Source organism: Pan troglodytes, chromosome 1, assembly GCF_028858775.2.
Source record: "Pan troglodytes isolate AG18354 chromosome 1, NHGRI_mPanTro3-v2.0_pri, whole genome shotgun sequence".
Classification (NCBI taxonomy): domain Eukaryota; kingdom Metazoa; phylum Chordata; class Mammalia; order Primates; family Hominidae; genus Pan; species Pan troglodytes.
Genome location: NC_072398.2, coordinates 213513817 through 213540234, shown reverse-complemented (window position 1 = coordinate 213540234; position 26418 = coordinate 213513817). Strand labels below are relative to the sequence as shown.

At 54.5% G+C, this 26418-nt stretch overlaps 1 protein-coding gene across 9 annotated transcripts in view; it reads left to right on the top strand.

The window, feature by feature from the left end:
• ARHGEF10L (Rho guanine nucleotide exchange factor 10 like) overlaps positions 1 to 25746 on the top strand; it is a 177453-nt gene extending 151707 nt beyond the window's left edge. For all 9 annotated transcript variants that reach the window (XM_054679891.2, XM_054679881.2, XM_054679883.2 and 6 more), the window contains 3 exons: positions 15488 to 15662; positions 23049 to 23171; positions 24725 to 25746. In XM_054679891.2, coding sequence (XP_054535866.1) covers positions 15488 to 15662; positions 23049 to 23171; positions 24725 to 25257 — 831 coding nt within the window. In that variant the 3' untranslated portion in view covers positions 25258 to 25746. The remainder of the gene's footprint in view (positions 1 to 15487; positions 15663 to 23048; positions 23172 to 24724) is intronic.
• Positions 25747 to 26418: the final 672 nt, after the last annotated feature.

The following is a 26418-nucleotide window of genomic DNA, read 5'->3' as shown; positions in this document are numbered from 1 at the left end:
TGGGCTCCTGAACACCAACAGCCCCTTGATTTCCCCTGCCCACCCCCCTCCCCAGCCGCCTTCCCCACCCTTAATTTTCATGTTTAGTGCCTAAACTTAGTTTGCATGTATTAGCTGTTGTAAATCTATCATACGAGTGTGACGCGGCATGAATAATGCATCACTGGGCTGTATTAGTTTTCTGTCTCCTATCTTATTTATGACATGAAACGGGTGGGAATTTGCAAAAGAGAAATTCAGGCGCAGGGCTTCTTGGGTAATGGTATGCAAATTGGCGTGAGGGTGAAAAGATGCACCAGGCCCTCCCAGTGCCCAGGAGCTGCCGAGGAGGAGCGCCCGGTGTCTGGGCCACTGCCAGAGCACGCAGGGTCTCACGTCCTATCACTGCATGGAGTCGGCTCTGCTCGGCAGTTTGTCTTAATTTTTTTTGTTAATGTGTGTGTCATTGTGGTTGTCACCCTGTTATGTTTTTTAAATTAAAAGTTGGCAAGCAAAACTTGAGAAATGGATTTTCTAAAGATTGTGGAGACTTCCCAGGAGGCTCCGACAAGAACAAGTTCACAAGGAAGACGAGCGTTTTCCAGCATCAGGAAGGCTTGAAGTTAGATGTTCAGAAGGACTCCCTTTCAGGAAGTTTGTGAGGCATGGGAGGTAGGGTTGGGTTTGGGACCCCATAGGGCCTTCTTATGTGGAGGGTCAGAAATAAGTTGGCTGGTTGCAAACTCGGGCCTGGAGGGGGTGAAGAGCATCTCAAGGCATGTCTTGTGGGGCAGTAGATGGCTGAGGGTCAGGCCTCCAGGCCCCTCTCTCCTCACCTGGAGGAGCTCAGATCTTTCCTGTGTCTAGCACTTGGTTTCCCCCCAACCAGAAGATTTAGGTGATGAAAAGATTTCATGATTTTAAAAAGAAGTTGGGAGCTGATGGCTCAGGGAACAGGCTTGGTGAAGCCTGACCTGGAGCAGGAGGGGACCTGGAGCAGGAGGTAACCTGGAGGAAAAAGGGAACCGGTACAGGGAAGGCGGATGAACAGACATCGTGGAGAGGACATATGGGACGGGAGGTGAGGAAGGGGCGCTGGCATGGCAGGGGCAGTCCTGTCCTTGTGAGCCACCCCCCAGTCTTAGCTGGCACCAGCCAGCCCCCGATCCTCGCCTCCCCTTCACTCTGTGTGTCTCTTCCACATCCCCCTCCCCTCTGAGCCCGGCTGCAGGGAGAGGGGGAGGGCAGATGCCCAAGGGGCAGCTGCCCAGTCCTTTTGGAACTTGGCAAGGAACAAATAGAGCCATGGACATGGATCCGCTGAATGTCAGCTGCTAGGCTGAGGGCTTAATGCAGTGGAGGTCAGGCCCTGGGTGTAATTAGGGAGGCTCCCTCCCTGGGTGGTTGGGAAGAATGAATGAGGTCACATATGCAGAGGGTGTAGGCTAGTGCCTAATGCACACTCAGGCAGAGTGGCCGCTATGCAATGGTCCTCTGTGAGCCTGGCAGCCGGGCAGCAGGGAAGGTCCACAGGAGGCAACCTCTGCAGGAGGCATTCCTGGCTGCCCCTGCATGCCTTGTCTAAGTGGGCTTGGATGGTGGTCAGTGTGGGCTCAGGGGCTGGGTTGGCTGGCCTTCCCACTGATGGCCTCGGTTTCCCTCCTGTAAAATGGGGGATAATTATAGAACCTGCCCCAGGACTAAGCAGCTCCGTGTACATGCAGGTCCCAGGGCTGTGCCTGGTGGGAGGAAGCACCACGTGTCAGTTGTTGTGTCATTGTGGTCACAGGACTTGCTCAGGGTGCCCGGGACCACACACTCGTTGGTGGAGCCAGGATCTCAGGGTGCCTCTGATTCTGAAGCCCCCACCTGGTCTGCCGTCCTCTGCCCCATCAGCCCCGTGTTCCACTGGGTCTTGTGGGTGCGTATGCCCACACCATCCTCCCTCCAGATGGCAAAATATCTGTGAGCAGGGCCAGTGTCTTATTCTCTCCGTATTGTCCTGCAGTGCAAGTACAGGCATTGACTTGGCTTCTCTCTCTCCTTTGCTTTCTTTCTCCCCAAAATCTCCCCTTTTTTCCCACACCAGCTCTTCCCTTCTGCCTGACTCTGAGCCTTCCAGGGCTCCAGTTACCCCTGGGACCCTTTGTCCATGGTGTTTACATGACTAGTGGGCCCTGATGGGGGCTGCTGACCACAGGTGAAGACCAGGCTCTTGGCTCCTCCCAGGTACCTGGGGAGAGAAGCGAGCTTCATAGAGCGGGTGGTGACACCAGCCCAGTGACAGCACAGGTCCTGCAGAGCAGGTGCCCCAGTGAGGGAGTCTCACCCACAGGAGAGGATGCGGGTCATCCCCATACACGTGCCCAGCCGTGAGGCAGACACACCTGCCACTGATCCGAGGAGCCCAGGAAGGAACCCAGGAGGGGAGCGAGAGAGGGGAGTGAGAGCGGGGTGGGCCAGGCTCTCTGGAGGGCATTTAGCGCGGGAGGGCCCCTGAGAAGCGTGAGCTGATGCCTGTGCATGCCTGTGAGAGGGAGGGAAACTGTTCAGTTATATTAGCATAGTCACGTGCTGCATAGTGACTTTCAGTCAACAACAGACCACACATATTATGATGGTCCTATACTATTACAATACCATATTTTACTGTACCTTTTCTATGTTTAGATATGTTCAGATTCACAAATACCATTGTGTTACAATCGCCTGCAGTGTTCAGTACCGTCTCATGCTGTACGGGTGTGAGGCTTAGGAGCAACAGGCTGTACAGCATGACTTAGGTGTGTAGTCAGCTTTACCGCCTAGATCTGTGTAAGGTCACTCTATGATCACATGAAAAAATTGCCTAATGATGCCTTTCTCAGAACGGCATTATTCCTGTCGTTAAAGCAACACGTGGCTGTATCATATAAGTTCTTGACTGTGGCTTGAGTCTTTTGGGCAGTGTCCAGTTGGGAGCTGGGGGTCTGATCAAGCCTGGAAACCCCAACTCTCCCGCTCCCCCTCCCCAGCCCTACCTGTTCTGGGTTGGTCCCAGCTTTGTGTTGGTTGCATCAATTCTAACCTTTCATGCCCACCACCGCCCAGCAGTCTTGGATGTGGATTTACCTGTGGAAACAGAACCACCCTTCCCTGCAGTTCTCACAGCCTATGTGGGAAGCAGGGCAACCGCCTTGGCTGAGCCATCCCACCCTGTGGCCTCCCCACCTCCCCGCACTGTCACCAAGGGGAACCTAGAGTCTCAGCCTCAAGATGTTGGTGTTGCCCCCTCTGGCTAAGCACGGGCAAATGGGTGCTGAGCAGATACTGTGCACGTATGGGTGCAGGTGTGGGTGTAGGTGTGGGTGCAGGTGTGTGTGCAGGTGTGTGTGCATGTGTGGGTGCAGGTATGGGTGCAGGTGTGCGTGCAGGGATGTGTGCAGGTGTGGGTACAGGTTTGTGTGCAAGTGTGGGGATAGGTTTGTGTGCAGGTGTTGGTGCAGGCATGGCTGCAGGTGTGGGTGCACGTGTGGGTACAGGTGTGTTCAAGTGTAGGTGCAGGCCTGGGTGCAGGTGTGGGTGCAGGTGTGTTCAGGTGTAGGTACAGGCATGGGTGCAGGTGTGGGTACAGGTATGTGTTCAGGTGTGGGTGCAGGTGTGGGTACAGGTGTGGGTGCAGGTGTAGGTGCAGGCATGGGTAAAGGTTTGTGTGCAAGTGTGGGTACAGGTTTGTGTGCAGTCATGGGTACAGGTGTGTGTGCAGGTGTGTGTGCAAGTGTGGGTGCAGGTGTGTGCAGGTGTGGGTGCAGGTGTGGATGCAGGTATGCGTGCAGGTATGGATGCAGGTATAGGTGCAGGCATGGGTGCAGGTGTAGGTGCAGGCGTGGGTGCAGGTGTAGGTGCAGGTGTGGGTGCAGGTGTAGGTGCAGGTGTAGGTGCAGGCGTGGGTGCAGGCATGGGTGCGGGTGTAGGTGCAGGTGTAGGTGCAGGCATGGGTGCAGGCGTGGGTGCAGGTGTGGGTGCAGGTGTAGGTGCAGGCATAGGTGCAGGTGTGGGTGCAGGTGTAGGTGCAGGCATAGGTGCAGGTGTGGGTACAGGTGTATGTTCATGTGTGGGTGCAGGCGTGGGTGCAGGTGTGGGTGCAGGTGTAGGTGCAGGCGTGGGTGCAGGTGTGGGTGCAGGTGTAGGTGCAGGTGTGGGTACAGGTGTATGTTCACGTGTGGGTGCAGGCGTGGGTGCAGGTGTGGGTGCAGGTGTAGGTGCAGGTGTGGGTGCAGGTGTAGATGCAGGTGTGGGTACAGGTGTATGTTCATGTGTAGGTGCAGGCATGGGTGCAGGTGTGGGTGCAGGTGTAGGTGCAGGTGTGGGTGCAGGTGTGGGTGCAGGTGTGGGTACAGGTGTATGTTCATGTGTAGGTGCAGGCATGGATGCAGGTGTGGGTGCAGGTGTGGGTGCAGGTGTGGGGTGGTGGAGGGCCAGGTGAGGTGTCTGGATTCCACCATTCAATATCATGCAGGTGAGGCCTGCAGGCTCCACGTGGCTCCCCTATGCAGAGCTCAGAGCAGAGCAGGGCAGCCACAGCCAGTGCCTGGGGACGCTTTCTGGGCCTCATGCTGAGGCTTGACTGCTATGAGGCAGACGTGATAGAACAAAGCTCCTATCACATCTGACCCTGCATCAGAACTATCCAGGCCGCCTGTGGCCCAAAGTCAAGGCCCCCCAGGCTGCACTTGGTCGATATCCCCTGGGTTCCCCTTCTCCAGCCACTGGACAGGTCCCAGTCCCCCAAAGGCTCTGCCTGAGCACTGTGTTCCCCCAGGCTTTTGCACCCACTGCTCTCCCTGCTGGGACTCTCAGGCTGTCTTCTGATTGGGCAGAATCTTCGTGGTCACTCTGACTTCCTGCCCCTTTCTCCATGGAGCCCAACTGCCTCCACTAGTTCTCCTCTGGGCTCCCTTAGTCCTCACTCCCTCCTCCATCGCACTCTCTGCATCGGGCCGTAAACAGGACTCTGGGCATCTCCCTGGCCATGCTGTGTCCTCAGGGCCCGGCAGGCATGGACGCTCCATGAGGTTTGCTGAGTGAGCTAGCAGGACCAAGGAAAGGAGATGGGCAGAGGCAGTCGCTTGCCTGCGATCAGCAGGGCATAGGAAATCCCTTTACGTCAGGCAAGGAGCCAATAGGAGTTTTGACTCCTACTGTGTGCCGGGGGCTCAGCCAGGGACCTGATTTTGCCTTCAGTGCTTCACTTTCTAGGTGTTAAATGAATCCGGAGAAACAACCCTGACTGCACCTGCTCACCTGCACCCTCGTGCACACGCAGGCATTCTTTCTTCTGCCTTACCTCTGTCTGTCTCTCTTTCAGCACTCACTCGTCTCTTCCTCCCTGGTGGTCTGGTTTGCACGCTCACTCTCTGCCGATCTCAGCTTCTATCTCTGTATCGGTGTCTCCTTCGATCGGTGCCACCCCGGCTCTTCCAGGCCTTCTGGCCCAGGGTGGGCACTGGCTGGAGCTTTAGTCCCTGTGCTTGGCACTGGGTTCCAGCAGCAGCCCCTGCCCTCATGGACCTGCCTCTCTGATATGGGCATGGTAGGGGAGGGAGATCATGCGGGGAGAGACCACCACTACCCACTTAATCTGTATTAAGACTCATGGGTCCCAGAGGCTGCTTTGAGCTCTCCATTAGCAGCAACTTGAGTCATCTTACGGCAGCTCTGTGCAGTAGGTACTATTAATATTATCACACCCACTTTAAAATGGAAGAAACCAAGGCAGGAAGTGGTGGGGTCAGGAGCTGAACCCTGTAGGTCTGCCTCCGGGCCTGTGGGTTTATTGCTTCTTGCAAATAGCAAACAGATAACAAGACAATCCCAGGCCACGGTGAATGTCATGCAGACCCAGGCTGAGCGCCATCACTGCCTGCACTGGTCACTCCCCTGCTGGGCCTCCCTGTCCTCTCTGACTAGAGGCTCGGTGGTCCCTCCTTCCTCATGGGGGCTGCAGGTGAGCTGAGCTGAGCTGAGCTGAGCTGAGCTGTGGGCAGCCCAGCACGTGCAGGAGCCGGAAGATGCCTGGCCACCTCTCTATGGCTCAGTCTTCACTGGGTCCCCAGGGTGGTGGGCAGGCATAGGCACTAGCTCAGCCCTGGCACCTGCTTGTACAGGGCAAGGTTGGAGTAGCTGCCAAGGGTAAGACTCGCAGCAAAGGTGGTTGCTGGCCCCAGGTGACCCAGGTGGCCCAGATGGCCCAGGTGGCTGGCTGCCCAACCCTCCGTCCTAAAGTGTCGATGCTGGAGAAGAAACACTAGGCTGGCTGTCATAATTGAAGAAAACAAAAGGAAATTAAACAGGACTAATGAGGGGAATATCAATAGCCCATACTTCAAGATGCTTTTTCTATTCCACTTCCTCCAGAATAGCCAGGGGCACTGATAGATTTCAGGTTTTTATTTTTTTTTTTTTATTTTTTTTTTTTTTTGAGATGGAGTTTTGTTCTTGTTGAACAGGCTAGAGTGCAATGGCGTGATCTCGGCTCACTGCAACCTCCACCTCCCAGGTTCAGGCGATTCTCCTGTCTCAGCCTCCCAAGTAGCTGGGATTACAGGCATGCGCCACCACCCCTGGCTAATTTTCTATTTTTAGTAGAGATGAGGTTTCACCACGTTGGCCAGGCTGGTTTTGAACCCCTGACCTCAGGTGATGTGCCCACCTCAGCTTCCCAAAGTGCTGGGATTACAGGCATGAGCCACCACACCCGGCTGGATTTTAGTTTAGTTTTGTTTTTAAAGGCAAAATTTTGGCACAGCCAGGTCAGGACAGCGTTCTCTGCAGTGGCACTTTCTGTATGCCTTGGTCTGGGTTGTTGGGTTGACACCAACATCTGTGTCCACCTTCTTGTGTGCTTAGTAACAAGTAGGCCTTACTGTAGGAATTGTTAACTTTTTCGGAGGTAGGCAAGGGTGATTTATAGACCTCTTGGAAATGCTAGTAAAAATAGTTAACGATCTTTCTAGAAAGACACACCAAAAATACCAAATTTTGTATAATCAATTCCAAAATGGATTGTTACAGGAAATTTGGGGTCTGGCCACCAGTCTTGGAGCTGGCAGGGACGTCCATCGCTCCATCCCTTGCAGGCTCCCATGATGGCCCTGAGCTAGGAGAGTCCAGCATCCAGTGAAGTCTCTGCTCCAAAGGATGACCTCACACCCACCTTACAGATGAATGAACAGAGTCCCAGAGACCTTAACCAGTTTGCTGGGAAGAGGTGGACTGGTCGTTGCACCCGAGCCTCCCTGAGAAATGCGTCAGGCAGGGCAGATCTGCTCCTGGTGCACAACCTCTTGGCCTCAACCAGGTCAGACTCTGAGGGCAGGAGTGTTGGGGAATCAGACAGAGCCCACAGAGAGGGATCCATCCATGGCTTGGAGGCTGAGTATTGGCACTGGAGTCCCGTTAGGGTGACCAAGTGTCTTGGTTTGCCCAGGATTGAGGAATTTCCTGGGTTTGGGGCTCCCAGTGCCGCAGCCTGGACAGTCCTGGGCAAACGGGGTAGGACTGGTCACGCTAGGTTTGAATTTGGCTTTCCTCCCATGTCCTAAGCAGCGCGACTTTGCACATCATTTAGCCTGTCAGTTTGTTTCCTCAGCGGTAAAGTGTTGATAAGAATGAGATAAAGACAGGGAAGGGAGTTGTGCTAATTGCCTGTAGAAGATGGCCCTTCCACATGCTCAGTGCAGCCGTGCAGAGCGGACGTGACCCCGGGTCTGAATTCGCAGCCCTGCCCTTTGCTGGCGGGGTGGCCCTGCACAGGTCATTTCTTGTGCCCTAGCTATGGGATGAGGATGGAATGATAGCACCCACCTCCCAGGTGTCTGTGGGGATTAAAGGGAGGCAGAGTTGGTGAGGTGCTGGCAGGTGATCGTGGGTGATCTCTGGGCCCACGACTGTGTCTCCCAGGGCCAGCTCGGTGGTGACCGGGCCGGGAATGGGTGGCACAGCCCCTTCATGCTCACATTCAGCTCTGGTGCTCAGCATTGAGAGTCCCCCATGAGACCCTCGGAGGACAGCATGTGAGCTTGGAGCGAGGTGCACGCCCCTGCCCTGCCCCCGCCCTGCCCTGCCCCGCCTTTCCCTGCCCCGCCCCGCCTTGCCCCACCCTGCCCCTGCCCCGCCCTGCCCCTGCCCATCTGGGCCACCCGGGGTTGGTTCGCTCTCTTTTCATGGAGTCTCTGTGAGGTGGGACGCTGCGCGCACAGTGCCCAGTCAGGCATTGGAAAGTCCTGACACACGGTGGGTACCTGTAAAGTAGAAGCCCCACCAGCATCCTGCTGTTTCCTCAGGAGCTGGCAACCCCTGAGATCCCCTGTGCCCAGCGAGCCTTCCGGCCCCTTGGCGACATCTCAGCTTTAATGACTTTGAGTGCTGAGCTGCTTACCCTGGGAATTTATGGAAACCATGCACAGAAGCGTCACCTGGAGGCACATAAATATTGTAGGACTGGAGGTTGGGCTGTGTCAGCACTATTTGGAGCAGTATCACCCACCTGAAACTGACTGTGTGGGCGCCTGCAGCGGGTGGATGGGGGGCTGCAGGGAGGGGCTCCGTGGGCGGGCGCAGGACACACGGGTTTGTCTCAGCTCACCTGGGTTCATTCCAGGTCACAGTGCGCCGATGCTCTCCCTGGAATCCTCACCGTGCCCCAGAGGCGTGTTCTCTTTTTGTCCCCGTGTACAGATGACAGAGGAGACTAAGTCACTGGGTAGTGGGGATCTGGGAGCTGGAGGAGGCAGGCACGACCCCTCCCCTCCAACTGCCAGCTTTTTTTTTTTTTTTTTTAGATTACTTTGCCTTTTCTCCCATAACTTTTTTTTTTTTTTGGAGACGGAGTTTCACTCTGTTGCTCAGGCTGAATTGCAGTGGCGTGATCTCGGCTCACTGCAATTTCTGCCTCCCGGGTTCAAGTGATTCTCCTGCTTCAGCCTCCCAAGTAGCTGGGATTACAAGTGCCCACCACCATGCCCAGATAAGTTTTGTAATTTTAGTAGAGACATGTTGGCCAGGCTGGTCTTGAACTGCTGACCTCAAGTGATCCACCCATCTTAGCCTCCCAAAGTGCTGGGATTACAGGCGTGAGCCACTACACCTGGTCCCCCATAACTTTTTACTTCGAAAAATTTCAAACTACAGGAAAGGTGAGAGAATAATACAATACACAGATATTCTTCACCCAGGTAACTGTTAACATGTTGCTACAATCTTCCCCCATATTATACATGCACAGAGACATACACCCACTTTTAAAAAAATCAGTTGCAGGCATCATTACCCTTTACTCCTAAATACTTCGGCATGTCTCTCCAACGTACCTGCATGGCATATCACACCCAGGAATTTAGGTCTATGCACTGATGCTATCTAAATACTGTCCAGGTGCAGGTTTTCCCAGTTGTCCCCAAAATATCTTTCAGAGCTACTCCCCCAAATGCCATCCAGGATCCAGCCTGAAATCACAGGCAGCCGTTGGTTTTCATGTTTCTTAAGTCTCCTTTTAATCTAGAATAATCCCTTTGCTTTTTTGTTTTCTTCATGATATTGACTTTGTTGACAAGTCCAAGCCAGCGTCTCATAGAAGTTCCACAGTCTGGAATTGCCTGGTTATTTCCTCCCAATGAGGTGCCAGTGTTCGGCCAGGTGCTGCGGGGCTGGGGGTCAGGGGAGCCCTGCACCTCCCACAGCAGTCTTCGGGGAGGAAGAAGAGCAGCTGGCCCCGTCCTGATCACTTGGTTAGGGTAGCGTCGGCTGGATCTCTCCTTCTAAAGGTGCTGGTTTCCCTTTGTGATTACTCAGTCACCTTTGGGTGATTCTTGGAGACTGTGTGAATATCCAGTTCCTCCACAAACTTTCCCCCTGGGGCTTTGTCATCCATGGGTGATCCTTGGTGATTGCTAACTCACCATTGTCTAATTCTGCCTTGCCTTCTGCATTGACTAGTTGTCACTAGTTACAGAGATTCACCTGACCCCACTCCACACCCTGCCCTTACTATCACTACAAATTCCTGGATTAAAAAAAAAAAAATCCAGCGTGCTCTAATCAGGACCATCATTATTATTTTTGATGTTCACATTGTCTTGAATTTGGCCAGCGGGGACCCCTTCGTGTTGGCTCCTAGGTCCTTTGGACACATCCCCATTGTTCTTTGAGCCCTTCCTTGCTTTTCTTCTGTGAGAAGTTCTAGGCATTTCTCCAGGGCACCCTGGCTAGAGTCGCTGCCTTCAGGCTCTTTCAGTGGACAGGGCCGGGGAAGAACTCTTGAGCTGGGGTTCGTTTTGATACCTCTGATTTAGATTTGAGATCCTGGAGTCTACCCTCGTCTCTCCAATTCCACACCGGACTCTCTTCTCTCTGTGCAAACCCTGGTTCCCAATAACATCAGTGTATCTCAGTCCCACTGCATAGGTTCAGAATCACTGTGCCTGCCCCACCACCTCCAAGCCTGCCAAGGAAGTTGAGGTTTCCCTTGCAGATCATTTTGTCCTTCAGCAGGGACCAGGGGTGTACAGTTGGAATGCCATGATCCTGAGCTACTTGAATGGGTTCTTTTCTATGCGGGTGTGACTGTGTTCCAATAAAGCTTCATTTACCAAAACTGGTGCAGGCTGGTTGTAGCCTGAGGGGCATTGTTTGCAGATGGCTGCTCTAGTGTATAAACCTAACAGCACGGTTTCTGGTGCAGGATGAGCGCTCACCCAGTAAATAGCTGTGTCTGGATCATGGAGGCTGAGGGGGCAGGAAGCACTGGGCATTCCTGGTGGTGGGTGGGCAGGTGGCCTTTTTCAGGGATAAGGGGGATAGAGGCCTCTTAGAGAGTAGGACAGCCCCTGACCCCACCAACCCCACACTTCTGGGCCTCCCAGACCAGCCAAGGATGAGGGCACAGGTCTGGAGGTGTGTGGCCTGGGGTTGGGGTGCTGGGTGAGCAGGGTTTCACCCTTTCCTGGTTGGGAGGAGAGCAGAGTTTGATGAGCTGACAGCCTCCCCTGGCAATGAATTCTGAGCTCTCTCAGGGTACGTGGATACCTTGTATTTGGAAAATGAAATGAGCTGCATGGCCTGGCAGCAGCAAGACCAGTGAGCAGCGAGGGCTTCCCCCCTGCTCTCACCGGGGTGCTCACTGCCCCCTGCTCTCACCGGGGTGCTCACTGCCCCCTGCTCTCACTTGGGTGCTCACTGCCCCCTGCTCTCACCCGGGTGCTCACTGCCCCCTGCTCTCACCGGGGTGCTCACTGCCCCCTGCTCTCACCGGGGTGCTCACTGCCCCCTGCTCTCACCGGGGTGCTCACTGCCCCCTGCTCTCACCGGGGTGCTCACTTCCCCCTGCTCTCACCCGGGTGCTCACTGCCCCCTGCTCTCACTTGGGTGCCAGGCTCAGTCCCTCAGCCCCCTCTGGGACCCGTGATCCTGGCATGTCTCTCTGGCTCCACCTACTCCCTGCCCTGTGGGCCCAGGAGGCTCAGGCAGGACTCCAGGCTCGTGGTGTGAGAAGGGGACCCAGGAGCCCAGAGGTAGCTGAGACATGCCGGGCTGGGGCTGGGGCTGGGGCTGGGGCTGGAGGTGCTGTGCCGTTCTCCCTATTCATTCCTGCCCTTTCCCCCGCCCGCCTCCCCCCTTTGGGCTCGGCAGGTTTGCACAAGCCTTCTGCAAAGCCCTCTGGGCCTGGAGACAGACTTGTTATGCCACTGGAGAAATGAGCCTGGATTTCCACCACCGACTTCTCTTTTAATTAGATTCTGACAGCAGCACACAGGGTTGGCTGGCTGCAGATTCAGGTGCAGCTTTCCTTGGTCCCAGGCCTCTGGGTTTCAGTGCGCTTGGCTTTTTCGGAGGCTGAAACTACTTCTGACCTTTCTTCGGGAGTCGAGCGGGAGGCTGGCTGCATGCGTGTGAGCATGCAGATACCTCTCTCAGTGTGTGCATGTTTGTGCATCCGTGAGCAAGGAGCTGCGTGCTGTGTTTTGGAAAAGCCTGCAGACAAAGCATGTTGGGTCTCACTGACTGTCCTGCTACCCCATCCATTCGCCCCACTGCTCGCCGACAGCAGGTGCCGAAGGGGTCCCCTTGGCCTCACTGTCCTCATCTGTGATTTGGGCTGATGCTGCCTCAGCTGGCTTTTCCCAGCAAGGCCTCATGGGAAGTTTCCTTCCTCCTGGATTCCTCCTACAGGCTGGTTTGGCAAAACAAAATCATTCTGCATGTTTCCTTGAAGGAACATACATCGCAGGAAGAGAGAACTGAAAGCCAGGACGGCCCGGGCTGTGGGCAGCAGATATGGGCGGAGGGCTAGAGAGATGGGGGCATGGTCTCTCCCCTACACAGCATGGACTACTAAACCTGACTTTGCACAGGCTGTGAGGAGGCGTGGTCTCCTCCCAAAAATCAGAGGCTCTGAGCCTCTTGCACCTGGGCCTTCTCTGAGGGCCGGGAGTGGGTGGCTAAGAAAAGAGGAAGAGACCCCCGATACCTCTGGAGCCCTTAGCCTGAGCCCCCAATCTGAGACAGGAGACAGTTCGCTTCCTCTGAGCATGCCCAGCTTGATACAAGATTCTGTCCTTGCTCTTGGGGGGCCCCCACCCAATGGAGACACCGCACCCCTGCCTTTGGTGAACTTTCGGTCTGAGGAAACTACGGCTTCTGCTCTGGGGGCATCCCCCTGGTCAGGGGTGGGCTGTGCAGTAGAACCCCTGTTCCAAGAGCAGCCTGACCCTGGGGAGAGGAAGCACACTGCTGTCTCTTCTCCCCTCCCCTCCCCTCGTCTGGGGAGCCTGGCCTTTCCTGCTACCCCTGCCTCCCTTGCTACTCGCAGCTCAGCCATCAGGGACTGGCTCAGAAAAAGCAATTTCCTTGGACAGCTCACAGTCTTGCCCTCCTGGTCCCCACACTCTGATCAGGAATGAGCCCGGAGCTCACTGGCTTAGCTCCCCATGGAGACCCCCGCCCCTCACAAGCTTCCTTAACTCAGTGGGAAACCGCTTCGTGATTTGAGCTGGGAAGGAGCTGGGGCCATCCTCCAGGGCAAAAGAAGCTGAGTCCTGTTCCTCCCTCTCCACTTGCTAAGCCCACGCGAGGTCTTCCGGGGCTGGACCAAGAAGCCAGCCTTCCCCACACTGTTGTCAGACTGAGCTTCTTTAAAAGTAAAACTGACTCTGTCACTTACCAGCTCAACCCCCTCCAGTGGGCAAATAAAATCTAAACTGTTCCCCATGGATTCCAAGGTGGCCTGGTGCAATCTGGCCCTACCTGCTCTGGCCTGTCCCATTGCCGTGCCCCCCACCACGGGTCCCTCTGCTTCTCATTCCTGCCTCCGGGCCTTTGCACTGCTGTGCCCTCTGCCTAGAATGCTCTTCCCCCTCCTCCCAATCATTGAGGGGCTGTTTCCTCCCCATTATTCAGGTCTCTCACTAAATGTCACCTCCTAGAGACACCTTCCCTGACCCCAGTCTTAATGGCTTTCAGTATTTTTTCTGTGCAGTGCTTCTCACTATCTGATGTAATCTTTCTTTGTTTTAATTGCCTCCTGTCCTGGGAACGTTTGCCCCACAAGAGTGGGTCTTGCAGTCATCACGACATTTCCAGCACTTACACCCACACCAGACACATAGTAGGGACTCAAGAACATCTGCTGAATAAATGAGACCCTACTAGGCACTGGGCCTGTGCCAAGCTCTCCTCACCCAGGTCCCTGTAATCCTCATAGCAGCCTGTACTTACAATTGAGGAAACTGAGGCCTGGGCCTGTGAAGCTGCCAAGGAAGTCAGATTTAATAGCAGGTTGGATCTCAAATAAATGCCCCGTCCAGGATCCTCCTGCAGTCTTGGGCTTCTTCCCAGGACAAATTCTTCATGGAAAAAGGAGAAAAGCCAGAAAACTGGAAAAGAGGAAAATTACCCCGTCCTGCTCCTGGAGTAAGCCTCAGGGTGCAGCTCTCCCTCCCCTGTCCCGCTTCTTCCCCCAGCTTTTGGTGTGTTTGTTTTGTTTTGTTTTGTTTGTTTCTTTCTTTCTTTTTTTTTTTTTGCATTTTCTGTAGCATTCACATTTTTCTGTGTCTGTCATGCAGTGTCTGTAAGTGTGAGTTTAAATGCAGGGAGGACAGTACAGAGCTGGATACACAGAGTTACCTGACTGTCCCCATGGCTTGGGGATTTGGGTTGTTTCTAGTCTGATGTGCCTGAGTTAGTGACATCTGAGTGTTGTAGATAGAATTCAAGTGTCCATCCATTCATTTTTTTGACCAAATTTTACTGTGCTGGGCCCTGTGCCAAGCAGGTGACGGGCACTAAAGGGCATGAGGCCCAGGCTCTGTCCTTGGAGTCCACAGTCTTATGTGGGAAGTGGCCAAGTAGAACCACAGAATGGCGTAGGTATTCCAGGCTAGACAGCAGAGCACACCATTCAGAAGGAAGTGGCTGGTCCGTGGCGGGGTGGGGCCTGCCTCCTGGACTGAGGACGCCACCCTGAAGTGGAGTCTTCAGATGTTGGAGGAGGACAGTTTTTGGGGGCGGTGCGTGCTGTGTGCAAGTCATGGCGAGGGCAGTGGTGCGGCTGTGTGGTACATCCTGAGCATTGGCTGGCCTGAAACGTAGGGAGCCCACAAGGAAGGGCAGGAGTGGGGACAGCACTGGGGCCCCGAATGCTGAGCTAAGGAACTTGGACTTTCTCCTGCAGTGGATGGGAAGCTTGATCATTTGTATCTTCTTTTTTAAAAAAGTTTTTATTTGTTTTAAGATCAAAATGGTACATACACTTGCAAGAAAAAAAAAAAAAACTTGGAGTGGTTTATCCTGAAAGGCTCGTCCGCACGCCACATCTCAGTCCTGCTTTTTGGAAGAGAATGCTTTTCACCTGTTCTTTTTTAAATCCACCTGGCACTTTCCTCAGGACCCAAACTTGTTCACTCTGCTGCTTCTTGATGTATCAATTTTGGGACATTACCTGTTGTCTCCTTGCTGTGAAAGATGAGGATTTGGCCCATATAACCCCTGTTCCTTCCCCGGTCATTCTCTCGGTTGCCTTTGTCACTTTAAATCATTTACATAAACTACAACTTCTTTCATGATTTTCGGCTCCATCTTTCCCTTCCGTAAGGTAAAGCTCTGAGGGGCCACTGGGACCATGCCTGGTCCTGTCTGCTCGTGAGTGAGCGTGTGCATGTCTTTCCTGCTCCTCACTCGGTGATATCATGCTGGTAGTTTGCGACTGGCCACGTTAGAATGTTTACACCATGGAAACTGGCAAACCCTGCAAACCAGGATTCCCTGCCAGTTGTTAAACTTTGGCCAACACAGCACAGCTGGGCTTCTAAGATTCCAGTTGTTAAACTTTGGCCAACCTCATAGCTGGGCTTCTGAGGTTCCCCGAGTAGCTTGTGCTTTTGAAGAATGTGAGAATGGCTGGCCCAGGGGTGGGGGCTTGTAGGGAGGCTCAGCTGGCAGGCCCAGCCACGACACTCCTCCCTTTGTGCCACAGCAAAGCTTCGAGGCGCACCAGGACGAGGCGGTGAGCGTGACGCACATGGTGAAGGCGGGCAGCGGCGTCTGGATGGCCTTCTCCTCCGGCACCTCCATCCGCCTCTTCCACACCGAGACCCTGGAGCATCTGCAAGAGATCAACATCGCCACCAGGACCACCTTCCTCCTGCCAGGTGAGGCTGCCGCGGGCAGGGGGGAGCTGACAGTCACAGAGCACCTTCCACGGCCAGGTAGCGGTGTGACCTGGGCAGCCCATCCCATTTTCCCTCATCAGCCCTGAAAACTGGGGCTTTAATTTGGGGCACTCCCCAGGAAGTGGTGGGGTTGGGATTCACACCTAGGACTGTCATCTCAAAGCCCCTGCCTGTCACTGTGCCCAGCCACCGCATCACAGCAGCCTGGGGCGCTCAGGAAATGGCCCCCAGCCCAGTGGACCCTCCAAAGTCAGGCAGCTGCTAAGGAAAGGCCAAGCTGGGCAGGAACCCAGGCCTTTCATTCTGCCCCACTCCCCAGGTTGACCAAACACCCAATTCTGCCTCAAATCCCCTGCAGGATGAGGTGATGGGAAAGTGAGAAAGCCAATGGGTGGTCTCTGTCCTTGGAGTTTTTTCTGAGAAAGGCAAATTCCCCTCTTGGGGCTTCTAGTCTGTGGGTTTGGATGGCATCTGCTGTGGCTGGGGCCCCTCCTGCGTAGCTGTGTGTAGATGAAGTGGACAGGATTGGTGGTGGAGGGGAATGGCGGCGAAGGATTAAGGCTGGAGCTCACCAAATGCCCCCCAAGGCCTCCATGGAATTGGCTCTCAGCCTTTCCTTACCATCTGCTGCCCAAGATGCAGGCACAATGCCCATCCTCACCCCAGCTGGCTTCAGAGCAGATCACGGGGCCAGCAGGCATCAGCTAACCTTGCTTCCCTCCTTAGCCCAGCTTCCCCCAGAGAGACTGACCTGCGGCCAGTGTGGGAGGGTGCAGTGGCTCTGTCTTGTCCCAGTGCCCCAGGCAGGGCTGGGTTCAGCAGCTGGGAGAGCCAAAGGGCCCTCGGGCCAGGGAAACACAGCCCGTGTGGCAGGTGGGGGCCTGGAGCTGATTGTCACAGGACCTGGCAGATGGGCCATGGCAGAGGCTGGGAGTGGCCATATGCCCAGCAGGGTTGAGCATCCTGTCTTCCGGGGCCGTACCGAGGGCAGGCATGTTAGCCAGCACTGCAGGAGCCTTAGGGACCTCTGCCTACCCCAGGGGCCCAGTCCCTAACTCCCTCCCGAGGCCCTGGAAATCACCCTGGTTTCTGCTTCCCTCTAGCCAGTCACCATGGTCCTTGAGTCTGAACTGATCACACGGGGATGGTGGTTACTAACAACACAGTCCACGGCAGTCACAATGGTGTAATAACTGCCACCCTGCCCGGGCCTGAGGTGATGAGGCCCCAAGTGCTTATGTACAGGATCTCATTTCACCCTAACCCTGCGAGCTGGGGATTGTCCCCACATTACAGATGCAGACACTGAGATTGGTTCAGCAGGCCGGGCGTCTTGCTCGTGGTCATGCAGTAGACCAGAGGCAGGACCACAGTCACATCAGGCCGGACTCAGTCCAGCATCCTACTGTATGTAATGGAGAAAGAGAGTTGGCTTGAGGCCTGGCTTGGCCAACACATAGTATCAGACAAGTCCCTTAATCTCCCGGAGCCCCTCATCCCTCTGTAAGATGGGATGTAGGTCCCAGCTCAGGGACTGTTATGAGGATAAATGCTGGTGGGCTGGGAAGGTGGCTGTCCTGGGCCGGCAGGGTGGCAGGTGCCCGATGATACTGAACCCTTCACTCACGTTCTCCTGGGGTGTGTGAGAGGCTTGGTGGGACCTGTGTTTGGGTTGCCTCCTTCCCCCTCCCTCTCTCCCTCCCTGCCTCCCTCCCTCCCTCTCTTCTTCCCTCACTCCCTCCTTCCCTCCCTCTCTTCTTCCCTCCCTCCCTCTCTTCTTCCCTCCCTCCCTCCTTCCTCCCTCCCTCCTTCCTCCCTTTCTTGTTTCATAGTATTTAGCCATTATACAAGTTCAATCCATTTTAACTACGATAAAAATGTCTCTGTATCACAAAACTATCTCCACATTTCCTCTGATAGCTAAATTATTTCAAGTTAGTGGAACAATGAAGAAATGGATAATCTCATGGGCTTTTAAAAATCTTTGGAATCTCATCTTGTCGGCGCAGAGGAGAGTGAGAGAGAGTCAAGCTGATCAAGTGGTGGGAGGCAGGATGTGTGGACAGACCTGGCCGTAGTTAGAACAGCCGCTCCTGCCTGTACAACCCTGACTTTACTGTGTTTCACACGCACCTTCATGCCCATTGTTTTACTTACTCTTTGCAGTTACCCTTTAAGGAAGGAAGGGCGTTCGTTGTTATGATGATGATTTGAGGGCCAGGTAAACTGGGGCTCAGGAGGTGAAATGACTGGTCTGCCATCGCAGTGCTGATATGGACAGAGCCAGGAGCAGCCCCACGGACTCTCGTTAGAGCTTCCTCACACTTACTGTGTAGCCTTGGGCGGTTGTGTCCCTGTCCTGGGCCTCAGTTTCCCCATTCATACAACAAAGGGCTGAGATTTGAGTCAGCTTGGCCGTGCTGGGTGGGGTACACCAGAGCCTGGAGCCAGAATTCCGCCTGGAATCCCTCCCTTGTCTTCCAGCTCTGACTGGGAGCACTCAGAGCACCCGCTTCCCATCCTCGGTCCCTACCCCACAGGGCAGGTGTAGGTGTTGTGTGAGACAGTGTGAGGACAGTGCCCACAGTCCCCGTCTCAAGCCAGCAGCGGTCCATGATGGTGACATTTGCCGTCATCGTCTTTACGGCATACCCGCCCTGCATCTCCTGCGAGGGCTCCTTGCCCCTCCTAAGACCCTCCAGGTCAGTGTGCCATTCCTGTCGCATCAGCTGCATCGGTGCAGGCAGAGGTGACCCCTCTCTTGGCAGACCTCCCTGAGGCTGAACCCTGGAGAAGGTTGGATGTAGGCCGAGGTTCCAGAGTGTGGGGTTTCCCGAAGCTTCCCTCTTCCCTCAGGCCTGAACTTTCCCAATCAGTAACCCAGTGGAGCCTGGGGCCCTGCCAGACCAGTTCCTCCTGACCCCTCATATCTGAGAGTGGCTCCCTGAGCTCCAAGCTGAGCCAGAGCCAGTCCCAGCCATCATGCTGGGGACCAGAGCGTGGGGTGCAGCTTCAGATCCACCCCACGTTGTGCCTTTGCAGAAGCGCAACACAGCAGGATTCTTAAATTCTTTATTAGAGATATTTTTAAAAGGCTTTTAAGTATTTTTTTCTTCCCCCACACCAGCAAATGAAATAATTGCATAAATTAGTAGTAAATTTGTTCCTCCACTAAGTGTGGATTTTTTTAGGGTGTGTTAAAAATTTATCACGCTTCCTTCCCCTGACCCCTTTCTTCCACTCGAGTACTCGACTGGTATTAATGCATTTTTTAACCTAAACTCCCTCCTCCTTTTAACCAGACAGGTCATTAATAAAATGTTCTCCGAGAGCCTGAGCTTTTTAAAGTTGTATATCTCCAGATAGATGGCTTGGGTGAGTTGAACACTGCTGCATTAAGTCTCTGTGATAAAATATTTATTCACCATTAGAATTTTTTTTTTTTCTTTCGGACTGTTTGTGAAGTGTCTTGCTCTTTTCCTTGAGGTGGAGGGGGAGGGGGAAGGCCCCAGAATGAGGTCTGCAGATGAAGTCATTTCTCAATTCCGGCACCTCTTTCGGTTTCTTGCTTGCCTTCCTCCCATTTGTCGGTTTTGCCGTCCAGTGGGGGCTGGGAGGATGCAGGGGCAGCGGGAAATGGTCTCCTGCCGGTCTCCATGCCCTGGGGGTCTTGGAGAGGGAGGCGATGAGGCTTGTGGAATGAAAAATTCACCACTGTCCCCTCTCTTGGCTTAATTGTTCTTGTGGGTTTATGGCTCTGATGGAGCTGATCTTAAGACATTAGCGTCCAGATCCTTTTAATAATCATAAACATTATCCTAATAGCCTCTATTTATGGATTGTATACTATGGGCTAAGAGCTGTGCTCAATTGTGTGTATACATTATATGTATATATATGTGTGTATACATTATGTGTATATATATGTGTGTATATTTAATATTTCTAATAATTATAAAGTTGAGCAGGGCAGGTTCGTAGTACTCATTGACGGATGAGAGAAGTGATTTGTCCAAGATTCCTCCTTTCCTTCATCCATCCATCTGTCCATCCATCCATCCATTTACTCATTCACTCACAGATACTTCCTGAGAGTCTACCATGAGCCAAGCTACTTGGCCAGGAGTTGGGGAGTTAACCACGAGCACACAGATAAGTCACTGCCCTCACAAAGCTTGTCATAAGTAAACAAATAGCAAAATAAGGTCATCACAGACCTTGACCAGGGCTAAGAAGAGAAGTCAGCTGTTGAAAGGGGCTCGTGGCCTGAGCCTCCCATGTTGGCCAACTCCAGGAGGGCTGGGGGCCTGACCCTGGACCGGAGGCTGCCATCATAGTTCTGAGCCTTCACTTTTGGAATGGATTTAGGTGTGGGAAATAGTCCCAGCTCCACAGACACCCAGGTACTGTTTGTGAAATAGCCCCTGTTGGCCAAGCCTGTAAGTCACTAGTGGGCTTTTTTTTTCAGCCTAGTTTGCATTTCCACATTGCAGGGACGCTATGAATGTGATTTTTTGAGTTTGCATCATGTTGCCAGACTCGAATCCCACCGCCTCCTTGATAGCTCCACTCGGGTGTGTCTAATTTGTGTCTCAGACCACACATCCAACCAGGAGCTCTGGGCTTCAACCCCCAAACCTGCTCCTTTGCCATCCCAGGCCATGGCACTGCTATGCACCCAGCTGCTCCAGGCAGAGGAGCCTCAGCGCTATCCTGGGTTCCTTCCTCCGCTCCACCCCTGCTCCCCTCTCCCAGCAGCTCTGTCGCTCTGCTCCAAACAGGTCTAAAACAGGTTGGGCTCTCCTCACCTCACTGCCACTGCCCTTCCCACCTGGGCAGCTGCGGGAGCCCCTGCTGGGCTCCTTGCTCCTCCCACTACCACCCTCCACAACTGTAGCTAGAACGTTCCACTCAAATCAGGTCACGCCACTCCCCTGCCTAGGCCTTCCGGTAGCTTTTCACTGCAGCCAGAATTACGAGCCCCAGTCCTGGCCCTGACCCATCCCCTCTTCTGACCATCTGGAGTCTGCCTTCTGTGCCCCAGGTGCACTGGCTTCACTCTGCTCGGCGGACTGGATGAGCTCATTCCTGTCACAGGGCCTTTGCATGCCCTGTCTCCTGGGCCTTGGCTCAGGTCTTGGTGTGGCCACCTCCGCCTTGTCACCTGGCAGCCTCACGCCTGCCTCCCTATCCTTCCAGGAAGTAGAGGGAGGCCTGAAGACCCGGGAATCCTCCACTGACTCTGCCCCGTCGCCCTGTTTCAACCCTCTGCCTGGCGTTTACATCCCTTGTTTCTGTTTTTGTTTCCTGTATCTCCTCTCTACACCTCTATGTCTAATACAGTAGCCATTATTACAATGAAAGAAAATAACACATTCAGTCCCTCAGTGCCACTAGCTATATTTCCAGTGCTCGGAAGCCACATGTGGCTGATGGCTGTCAAATTGGACAGCACGGTAGGGAACATGTCCATCATCAAAGAAAGTTCTAGACTGTCTGCTCCTTAAGACAGGACTCTATGTACATGGTCCCAGCTGTGCCCCCAGCACCTAGTGTGGGGTCTGCCATGCAATAGGCATCTGGGAGGTAAATGGATTGGTGATGGGATGGCACACTGTGTTAGGCAATGCTGGGTGTACCCCGAGTCGGTAACCTGCCTTTTGGGGTGAGAGAGCCACACCATTTCTCTCTGTGCCTGCACTGCAGAGGAAGCACATGCACCCACATGTAAGGAGTTGAAGTGTCATGCCCAAGGAGGGAGAGGTGATGGAAGCCCTGGGCAGTGGTGAGCAGCAGACCTCAACTCCACCCCACCCCGCACTCACCAGGTGGGGGACCTCTTTGAGCCTTAACATCCGTGCCTGGAAAATGGGGCCGGCATTTGTGTCTTGCATACGTCTTGGCTGTTGCAAGGCTTGTGTCAGATGAGAGCAGGTATACGAGTGCTTTGGAAACTCCAAAGCTGTGTTTTTTCAAGTGTGATCCATGGACCAGAAGCAGCAGAAAGTGGGAACCTTCTGGAATGCAGCCTAAGCCTCTCCCAGAGGGCAGCAGGATTAGGGCAAGAAGGAGACAGCCCTTTAGAAAGGCAGGTGCCCAGTGAAGCCTAAGGAAGTGTGGCAGAGCCGTCCACCCTGTGTGTGACATGGTGGAGGGTCTGTCCCTGAGCCGGCAGCCTGTACCCCGTGCCTCTCAGCCCCCTCAGAAAGCCTCCTGCCCCCTGCACTCCCAGCCTCTCCCTTGTGCCCATTCCCATTGCTAGAATTGTTGGCAACAGTGCAGCAGCAGCGATGACAGCAGGTAGCGCCCATTTTGCCATGTGCAGGCACGGGGTTGTTTTACGTTCATTCATTTAACCCAATGGAGAGTATCTGTGTTCCAAACATCAAAAAGGGACAGTAAAAATACGGTCCTATAGGACTGCCATTGTATACATGGTCTGTTGTTGACTGAAAGGTCATTATGTGACATGTGACTGTATTATCCTTGGCCCCTTTTACAAATGAGGACACCATGGCCCAGAGGAGTTTAGGATGGGCCCCAGGTCATGTAGCTGGAGAGTGGCAGAGCCAAGGTGTGAATCCCGCGCCTGGCTCTGGAGCCCTGTTCTCAGCCACCGTGCTGGGCAGCCCACACCTGGCATCCTCTCTGTTAGGGGCAGGGGACTGCCCCCATGCCCTCCCTGACATTGCTATTCTTGCTAAAATGAAGAGACAGAGCTGAGGGGAGAGCTAAAAAGAACGAATCTGGACCGGCATCAGAAACATGCTGCTTCCCACCAGCGAGTTTTCTGCTTCACTCTTGGGCCCAGGGCCTGCAGGGTGTGCTGTGACCTCATCTGAAGAAGCACCCACACGGGCAGGCCCTGAGGGGCTGCAGCAGACCCACCTCGATGCCTCTCGAGCCCCACCCGGCCCTACTTATGCCTTCCATCTGCACCAACACCGATGAGAAGCTTGCACCTCCCCAGTCTTCCCTGGTTTTGCTCGTAGCTGGCTGGCTGGATCCCTGCATGGATGGCCCTTGGACAACCCTTTGTGCCAGATGACCTGGCCGCCGTGTATTGAGAGTGCACACAGACCAGGCGCTGTGCCTGTGGTGTTCCCCCAATGCATTCGCATGGCAGCCCCACTTTACACAGGCGGAAACTGAGGCTGGTTAGGGGAGTGCTCAGCTGCAGGACCTCATGGCCAGACCCCAGGCAGGTCAGCCTCCAAAGCCCCAGCTCTTACCCACCCCACCGCCCAACTTCTTGCTGGTTTCAGGGGAGGAGCCCACTGTGCCAGGCCCTCACCTCGTGGTGGTACCCAGAGCCCATGCTGTCTCCCAAGGAGGGCACTGCTCAGCCGCCCTCTCTTTCTGCAGGCCAGAAGCACTTGTGTGTCACCAGCCTCCTGATCTGCCAGGGTCTGCTCTGGGTGGGCACTGACCAGGGTGTCATCGTCCTGCTGCCCGTGCCTCGGCTGGAAGGCATCCCCAAGATCACAGGTGAGGCTTTGGGAGCTGGTGTTGGCAGGACCAGGGGGTCAGCTGCAGGTGGCCAGTGGGGCTTGGCGGGGAGGGTGTATTATGCCCTCATCGGTATAGGGATGGGGTTCCAGTCTCCAGCTTCCTCTCAGGTGGCATGGTGGCCAGTAGAACTGAATCGTCCTGGCCCCAGTCTCCCACCTTTCTGAGTGTCAGTTTCCTAATCTGGCAGATGGACACAAGAGTGGCTTGGGGCCTGGCTGAGACACCTGCCTAATGGCAGGGGCTCCACTGGCCCTTTCTGCTTCTTCCCATAGCAGTGTCAAGATGTCCAGGCTCCAGAGAAAGAAATAACTGAGTGCTTCTGGGGCCAGGCCCGGCCTGCTCGTGGGGTCCATGTGCGAATGAATGTGTTCACATAGATCAGAGGAAGGTCTGCTCTGATCTGCACTACTGGGCCCAGGAGAATAAGGGCAGGATCAGAGAATACCCCCACACTTGGATGCCTGGAGCTCCGGGGTCCCCTCTGCCACCACCCTGAGAATGATGACTGTGGTCTTTTCCAGCAAGGGAGCAGGGCCCATAGGAAGCCCTGGGGGTGGGCTGGCTCCCTGCGCAGACCTCAAGTCCTTCTGATAAAGAAGAATTGCTTTGGCTGGGCGCGGTGGCTCACACCTGTAATCCTAGTACTTTGGGAGGCCGAGGTGGGTGGATTGCCTGAGCTCAGGAGTTTGAGACCAGCCTGGGCAACACAGTGAAACCCCATCTCTACTAAAAAATAAAAAAAATAAAAAATTAGCTGGGCATGGCGGTGTGCGCCTGTAATCCCAGTTACTTGGGAAGCTGAGGCAAGAGAATTTCTTGAACCCGGGAGGTGGAGGTTGCAGTGAGCCGAGATTGCGCCATTGCACTCCAGCCTGGGGGACAGAGTGAGACACCATCTCAAAAAAAAAAAAAAAAGTTGCTTCTAAATTCTGAGATTTTCTATTTTCAAGGTTTCATCAAATAGGGCATTTTGTCCATCCAGGGGGCATTTGTGGAGGGTCTATTTCCAGGTGGAATCCTGGGATGCGGGGATGAAATCGGGCAGAGACCCTGCTCTCAACAAGCTGATGGTCTCCTGGGGGTCATCATAGCTCGGGTGACAGGTGCTGGGATGAGGGTGCTCCGGGGGCTGGGGACACAGAGACTGGGGCGAGCAGCTCCCCATGCATGAATTCAGGAGGGATTCACAGTGAGGAGTTTGAGCTGGGCCTTGCCGAAAGAGTTGCAGAATCAAGTAGACAGGAAAGGATTTCTAGGCAGAGGAGCTGCTTGGCAAAGGCTCAGGAAATTCTTGGAATTTCACACTGAGGCTCCCCCGTGTGGTGTATAAGGTGGTTTCTGTTCCGCTCCCCTGAGGAAGTTGTGCAGGAGCGCGGGATAGCCAGACCCCGTGGCCTTCGGGGGAGGTGCCAACATAGAAGTCACCCCCCCAATACCCACCCAGAATGTTCTCCAGGAGAGAGACTCAGGTGCTTCCCTTAATGCACTGGGCCTTTGGGCCCCTTTCTCTTTCGCCCCATTTTCTGCAGGGAAAGGCATGGTCTCACTCAATGGGCACTGTGGGCCTGTGGCCTTCCTGGCTGTGGCTACCAGCATCCTGGCCCCTGACATCCTGCGGAGTGACCAGGAGGAGGCTGAGGGGCCCCGGGCTGAGGAGGACAAGCCAGACGGGCAGGCACACGAGCCCATGCCCGACAGCCACGTGGGCCGAGAGCTGACCCGCAAGAAGGGCATCCTCTTGCAGTACCGCCTGCGCTCCACCGCACACCTCCCGGGCCCGCTGCTCTCCATGCGGGAGCCAGCGCCTGCTGATGGCGCAGCTCTGGAGCACAGCGAGGAGGACGGCTCCATTTACGAGATGGCCGACGACCCCGACGTCTGGGTGCGCAGCCGGCCCTGCGCCCGCGACGCCCACCGCAAGGAGATTTGCTCTGTGGCCATCATCTCCGGCGGGCAGGGCTACCGCAACTTTGGCAGCGCTCTGGGCAGCAGTGGGAGGCAGGCCCCGTGTGGGGAGACGGACAGCACCCTCCTCATCTGGCAGGTGCCCTTGATGCTATAGCGCCTCCCCTCTCCCCTCAGAGGGCACAGCTGCAGGCCTGACCAAGGCCACGCCCGGCTCTCGTGCTCTAGGACCTGCACGGGACGTGTGGATGGGCCTGGACTCTCCAGAAACTACTTGGGCAGAGCAAAGGAAAACCTCTTGTTTTAAAAAAATTTTTTTCAGAGTGTTTTGGGGAGGAGTTTTAGGGCTTGGGGAGAGGCAGGACACATCTGGAGGAAATGGCCTTCTTTTTAAAAGCAAAAAACACAAAACCTCACAACTGCCTGGCAAGCCCAGTATCACTTGTTTGGGCCCTAGCGGGACTCCAAGGCAGCCACACGCCCCTCCTGGAAGGGTGTGTGGGTGTGAGTGTGTGCGAGTGTGTGGGCTGGTGTGTGAATATCTATAAATACGTATATATGGTGTATATTATATGTGTATAAATAAAGTCTGTACATATTGGAGCTCTGGGAGATGCTGGAATAAAAGACAAGAGTTACATCTGGACTTGGATTGAGGTTTTGTTGTGGTTTTTAAAAGCATGATGGGAAAGAGATAGAGAGAGCAGCTATTGGTAGAGAGGGTTTATTCGGGACCCAGGAGCCACTCTTAGGCTTGTTGGGAGGGTGGAGCTGCTACGGGAATCAGCTCTAGAACTTCACAGTCCAATCTGGTCACCATTAGCCACAGGTGGCTAATTAATTTTCAAATTAATGAAAAATCAAACATTCAATCTCTCAGTCACCGTAGCCACATTTCAGATGTGGCTTGAGTGGCGAGTGGTGAAGGATGAGAAGGCACAGATATGACGATTTCTACCATAGAAGAAAGCTCACTTCTGCTCCAGAAGGGGCTCTGGGAGCTTCTTTTGTGAATATGTTTTGGAAAAAAGACTGGTTCACCCCAGGTCTGGAGTAGCATGGGGGCAGAAGGCCTTGGTGTCTTAACAGTGCAAGCCAGCAGCGAGGGGAAGATGAGGGGCTTCTCTGCAGGCTGGCAGCCATGTCCCAGGACTTGGGGTCAGAGGGAGGACAGGGTGGGCTTCAGGTGAGGTCCATCAGCTGCAGGAGCAGAGCCCAGGCTGCAGGTGGGATGGGCGGGTGGGGCTGCCTCTGGCCCTGGCTCCTCTCTTCTGTCTCAGTTCGTCCTCAGATTTCTAGAGCTGCTTGCAGGAAAGAA